Raw genomic sequence first — 6711 nt, forward strand, 5'->3', positions numbered from 1 at the left:
TAACCACTTCACGTCTTTATAATGGCATATAATAGTTACCAGTTATACTTATTTATATATAAAAAACATTTAAAATAACAATGTAATGGAATTCCGAATTTTAAAAATGAGATATTTAGTTGAAGTTGTTAACCTGTTTCTGTGACGTATTGCTTGAAGTAGTTGAGAATGACGACAGTACCCCTGACTCACCACACGAGGGCAGTATGTGAACAAGCAAACTAAACGGGGTGCTGATGAGCACAAGATGTCTTCATCATTCACCTAGAAGTCACATTTGTGTCTTGTCAGTTCTTTTCCTTCATGATTGTACATTAAGTCTTAATAAAAACACAACATACTGATAAATTAAAGCCATTCATGTGTGTTAAATTCAAATAAAATCTAAATGCAGTAGAAAAAAAACTCCGTCGTCAACATTGACAAAAGTTTTGATACGATTATCCCATCATTCCAGAAACAATCACTCAATTATCATGCATTAGTTCAGTATTATTATACTTTTTAGAGCAATTAGCTGAAATCAGAGGGCAAAAGTACAACGTGTTAGTTCCCAGGATGCCACTCTTTACTGAGTGTGTGTGTGTGTGTGGGTGGCCATCTATTCCTGTCTCGGGGTTGTTGGTGTCACCCTGAAGGTCTTCTCGTCCGACCCTCAAACCCCAGATGACGGCCAAAAAAAAAATCACTCCTTAAGCCCTCGAGAGTGATGAGACGACAAATACTATGGCAAAAGTTCACCGGTGGGAGTCTCTTCACAAACAACCATCGTTTACCCCCCAGAAACATCTTTCATCTCCAAAGATTTATCGCCTCCTCCGGATTATTATTATTATTATTTCTTTAAAGAAACGCGTCTTTTTTTCTGCTTTTCCTACACACACACACACACACACAAGATACTCCAAAAGTTTCTGACGAGCCGATAAAGACGGAGCGGAGGCCTTCAGCGGAATGCGGCGTGACCTCGAAGGTAACGCACGCCGTCTCCTACAATCATCCTCCGCCCTGGAGTTGACAGCCTGTCAGGCGCTCACAAAAGGCCGCGCTGAAGAGGGCGAACAACTGGTGTCACTGGTTTAAAAAAAGAGAAAGAAGGAAAACAGTAACGCAAACCACAGTCGTAACAGCGCCACAGTGGTAACAGCGCCATGGTGGTAACAGCGCCATGGTGGTAACAGCGCCACAGTCGTAACAGCGCCACAGTGGTAACAGCGCCACGGTGGTAACAGCGCCACAGTCGTAACAGCGCCACAGTGGTAACAGCGCCATGGTGGTAACAGCGCCATGGTGGTAACAGTGCTACGGTTGTAACAGTGCCACGGTGGTAACAGCGCCACACTTGTAACAGCGCCACGGTGGTAACAGCGCCACAGTCATAACAGCGCCACGGTGGTAACAGCGCCACAGTCGTAACAGCACCACAGTGATAACAGCGCCATGGTGATAACAGTGCCATGGTGATAACAGCGCTACGGTTGTAAAAGCGCCACACTTGTAACAGTGCCACACTTGTAACAGTGCCACGGTGGTAACAGCGCCACACTTGTATCAGCGCCACACTTGTAACAGTGCCACGGTGGTAACAGCGCCACACTTGTAACAGTGCCACACTTGTAACAGTGCCACGGTGGTATCAGCGCCACACTTGTAACAGCGCCACGGTGGTAACAGCACTACGGTTGTAAAAGCGCCACAGTGGTAACAGCGCCACAGTCCTAACAGCGCCACGGTGGTAACGGCGCCACATTCCCCCTGATCTTAGAAAAGCAAGGGATGGATGTGTTCACAATTGCATGATGAAAGAAAAGAACAAAAGAATCCTCAACATGTCAGATTAGCAAAAACAAAGTGTTTGCCCAAACTGCCATTAGTAGGATAGCAGCCATAATACGACGCCAACTCCAGACCGTTAGACAAACAGACGACCCGTTGCACTAAACGTACGCCGTCGTACGAGAACAATTGTGAACGCCTTCGAGTTCTTCAAGACGCAATCGGACGCAGCCTCGCCGGGGATGACGTGGAGAACGCGGCGGGCGTTTAGTGAAGAGCACGAAGACCGAAAACTACCGAGGGACGAGGTTGTGAAGGGCAGTTGTGAACATATTACACACGGGCGCTTCGAGCTTTGAAGACACGCCCCCCCCCCCCCCCTTGCATTTCGCTCACACTGATCTCTACAGGTACGGTCATGGAAAAGCTGGAAAAGTCATGGAATTTTAAAATGGTTATTTCCATGCCTAGAAAAAGAAGAACAAAATTTCCAACATTTTGGAATAGTTGTCGAATTTTTTTATTATTATTTCCATGCCTGGAAAAATAAAAACAATCTAAAATGTTTGGAAAAGTCGTGGAGTTTTAAAATGGTTATTTTCATGCCTGGAAATAGAAAACAACTATATTTTTTGGAAAAGTTTTGGAATTTTAATTTTTTATTTCCATACCTAAGAAAAATAAAAAAATTCTAAAATGTTTGGAAACGTTGTGGAATTTTTTTATTGTTATTTCCAGGCCTGGTTTTGAAAAAGTCATGGAAAATGAGTTATATTCATCTTCATTCGCTCACACTTCATTCGATTAAAAAGAATAAACATTGATATAACTATTTATTCTTTTCAATCAAACTATTGTCTCTCATTCATTTGAATCGTGAATACACAACGAACCCTAACCCTTTCACAAAATGTTTGGTCATGTCAATTTAAAGTCGTCTAAATCCATCGGTCAACATGTGCATGAACCCTGGGTCCAACTCCCAAATTTGACATCCGACCCGGTATCCCTTGAGCGTGCCGTGAGTACCGCCACCCCGTCATCAATTATTGCCAAATATTTTGTATGACCTGAGTTTACACATTACACCATCGATTCTCCGTTTCTAGATATGAATATATGTAAATACGAGTACTTGTAGTGTAACTTATAAGATAGCCCCCCCCTCGCCCCTCCCCTGTACCTTGATCATGTGAAAGAACAACTGGACTTGGACTTTCATCTCTACAACAGAAAGAAGTGATGGTTTTAGAAGCCCAAATAAACAAAAATAAGCCCATATTCCCTCCCAAAGAGCACATTGATAGTATATAAATGCACATTAACTGTGTCGTCTTCCCTCCGCGTGTCGCCCGCGACATTTAAGAACAACAATGTCAACATGAGGCTCCGTCCACGTTCAAACCGTCTCTGGTGGATACATATCTAAGCTTACGTTACAGGTCTTTATAAATAAAAAATTAACTTTTTGCCGGAGCAATCGTGAGTGCAAAAAGAAGTTTAACAAAGCAATAAGTGTTTGGGTATTTGTCTCTTATTCTCTTCTTTGAAGCTACTAAGAATGGGAGAGCATTCCTATATGCTGGCCTTGTCAACTAAAATGCTTAATAATGACACGTAAACTCTTAAAACTCTATAAAAACAACCTTCAGTCTTTTGTCAATAAGATTTGCAATGCCATTAATTAAATGTAAACAAAGAATGTATCACCTTTGTCATCGTACTGTGGTGTAGAAACTGTAATTGATTGTTTGTAAGTATATAAACTGTTTATGGAACCATAAATATATTTATATATAAATATATATATGTATAAATATATATATAAATAAATATATAAATATCTATATATGAATAAATATATATATATAAAGTATAAAAAACAGAAGTGTAAATGAACAATGCTGTGTGTTGTCTTTGATTTTGTGTATTTTGTAAAATGAGAATGAAATATAGGTAAATTCATCAATGTTAAATACCGGTTATGAATCATAGTTATAGCGTATACATGTGACATCACTTCTGTTTAAAAGGTGTGTGAGATTTCTTTCTTATTTATATTTTTCTCGTGGTTTTTTGATTGGGTTTGCACTTTGCTGTGCAGCGGAGCCCGTTGGAGTCACAATGGAGAACAAAGAACCATGAAATAAACAAAAAGAAACTAAAAGTCTGTCTTTTGTCGTTTCTTCTTCCTTCTATTTGTGTTAATGTAAGAGCAGTTAAAACAGACGGGTCAATTTGAACCGGAAACACTAAAATAATGCTGCTACAGGACTATAAAACGTCTGTAAAAAAGAACTACATAACCCAGCGGCAGCGCGTCTGCAGTCACTTCCGGTGAATGTCGCGTCGTTACCAGAAACGCGACTCGCTGAATTTACCAGGTGAGTAGTTCACGAAATTCACTCTACATGTCTAACTTCATAACTCGGTTAAGTGTACAATTAAACACAGCCGTAGATGAGCGGTTATTGACGCCATTACGTACGTGTTTATTGGGCTGAAAGCGAGCAAACGAGCAGTTAATTAGCCACAAAGCTATCAGCTAAACGGGCACTTTACCCGGGTGTTAAAATGTGCAGTTACGTAGTTCTATTCTGCCATTCACTGGAGTGGATAACAAAGGCTCCGGTAACCGGGGTAACGTCAGGTGGTAACCGGGGTAACGTCAGTTGGTTTTGGTGTCCTGCGACTCGAAGCGAGTTCTGCGTAATCTTCGACGCTTTGCAGTGACGTCAGACATGTGTTACGTCATTATGTCAATACAACTCTACCTTCTTGTATCCCGGGATATTTTCTGACATGGTTTCACACAGTTATGTTTATTATGGAGGGTCTTTAGTTAAAAGACGGTGTCGTCTCGGAGGTGGTGTTACAGTTAAATGTGTCCCCCTTTGAAACGGAACATTTCGTATTTGACCTTTTTAGTTCCAACCAGCAGCTCTCAGATGAGGCTTAAAAAGGCCAAATAACAACGAACAGAGAGCTGTGTTTTAACACTGGCCGGGATAGTATAATAAAAGGGCTCAGGCCATGTAGGAGTTGTTCTTCTGAAGATACTTTCTTAGGTTTTAGGCGTTAGCGCAGCAGGTGACCTGTGATCTATTCGGGACGCAGTGACCCACCCTTTTCTCTTCTCAATTCCTTTCCAGTTCTTCCTTATCTGCCGATAACATGCATTGATTTGAATGCACCCCAAAGCTTGTTGTGAAATCATTACGCCTACCTCAACGTGAATATATTTCCGGTCATTACAGAACACTTATAATTTAAACACATCTGGCGTTGATAGGTCGCCTCCGATGCTTCCGACTGTCCTCCGCCGCGTCCGGCCCATCCCGACCGCTCTCGCCTCGAGCCGGCCTCTGGCCCGCTTCACACCTCACATGGATCCGGACCGGAGCCGGCCCGTCGAGAGCTCTATAAGAACCAAACTGACCGACAGACTCGAGCCGGACCACCTGGAGGTCCACAACGAAAGCCACATGCACGCCGTGCCCGCCGGCTCCGAATCCCATTTCCGCGTCCTGGTCGTCAGCTCGCAGTTCGAGGGCCTGCCGTTGATACGGCGCCACCGTCTGGTGAACGAGGCGTTGAAGGAGGAGTTGAGGAGCAGCGTTCATGCGCTGGCCATCCAGGTCAAGACCCCGGCGCAGTGGGCGAGTCGCCCCACCCTGGAGAAGAGTCCGCCCTGCATGGGGGGCTCGAGGGGAGACCCCACGGCGGAGGAGAAACTGAAGGCCGGCCGGGAGTAAAGGGGAGGGGCCTGTGGAGACGCTGCAGGTGGCTGCAGATTTCAACACACAAAATAGGTGTATATTGTTATTCTATTATAATAAAACAAGAAGTGTAAACACAAAATCAGTTTTTGAAGTCATAAATGTGTTGTAATAGTCCGTATGACTCCAGGTGTTCACGGGTGGTTACCTTCGCATTGAAAATGCGGAAGGTTATGTTTTGATCGCCGTGTATTTGTATGCGTGCGTGCGTGTTATTCGCATAAGTCAAAAAAGTATTAAACCGAATCGCATGACATTTGGTGGGATGATTGGTTATTATCCGGGGAGCATTTGATTAGATTTTGGGATCGATCGGGTCAAAGGTCAAGGTCATGAAAAGGTCAAAATCTTATTTTTACCATAGCGCTGTCAATTTCAATCCAATTGGCATGCAACTAATGCCAACATGTTCATAATCCAATGCCCAATCTTGTGATATGCGAAGGTATGCGCTCTACCGAGTGCCCGTTCTAGTTTGACCCTGTTTTGAGTTTCCCTGATGATTTCAGATAATTTAAAGTGTATCGTTAATTCATTGTCAGAAAAATGCCTTATTGCCTGAACAGTAATAGCATTTTTTTAAGCACCACAGGTGAATATTTGATGGTTTAAAAATGCAATTCTGCTTGTGAATTAAAATCAAAGTTTTCTTTAAAAAAACAAATATTTAGCAAAAAGTGATTGAATGTTTATATAATAATAACCAGGCAGGTATTTATTAAAAAGGAGCTCTTTACACATGTAGTTGGCAACAAAAGAAGTGCACTTTCGTTGCATTCAAGTCTTAAGAAAGAGGTCCAGCACCTAATGCGATTTTCTTTTATTTAATTAAAAAACATGAATGAAATTGAGTCCTGTGTTGTAACGCCTTGTTGGTCTTCCCCAGGAATGGCCCCCTGCTGGTCAAATGTGATAACCACTTCACGTCTTTATAATGGCATATAATAGTTACCAGTTATACTTATTTATATATAAAAAACATTTAAACTGCGGTTTAGTGATTGCTGTTAATGCGATTTTTAAACTGCAGAGCAATTATTTGGTGCCGCCGCAAGTTGTTAATTTATGAAATGAGCTTCTGTGTGCACACCATGTGGGAGGCGTGGAACAAAAGCCCCCTGTCATATGGGGACGGGGTCACGCCAGTTACGTCTTA

At 42.4% G+C, this 6711-nt stretch overlaps 1 protein-coding gene across 1 annotated transcript; it reads left to right on the plus strand.

Moving 5' to 3' along the window:
- Nucleotides 1-4086: 4086 nt before the first annotated feature.
- Nucleotides 4087-5811, plus strand: LOC130212993 (bolA-like protein 1). Its single transcript, XM_056444348.1, has 2 exons — nt 4087-4160; nt 5069-5811. The coding sequence occupies exon 2, from the start codon at nt 5079-5081 to the stop codon at nt 5529-5531; it is 453 nt and encodes a 150-aa protein (XP_056300323.1). The 5' UTR covers nt 4087-4160; nt 5069-5078; the 3' UTR covers nt 5532-5811.
- The last annotated feature ends 900 nt before the right edge of the window (nt 5812-6711 follow it).

The sequence above is a fragment of the Pseudoliparis swirei genome, chromosome 22 (genome assembly GCF_029220125.1).
Source record: "Pseudoliparis swirei isolate HS2019 ecotype Mariana Trench chromosome 22, NWPU_hadal_v1, whole genome shotgun sequence".
In the NCBI taxonomy this organism is placed as follows: Eukaryota; Metazoa; Chordata; class Actinopteri; order Perciformes; family Liparidae; genus Pseudoliparis; species Pseudoliparis swirei.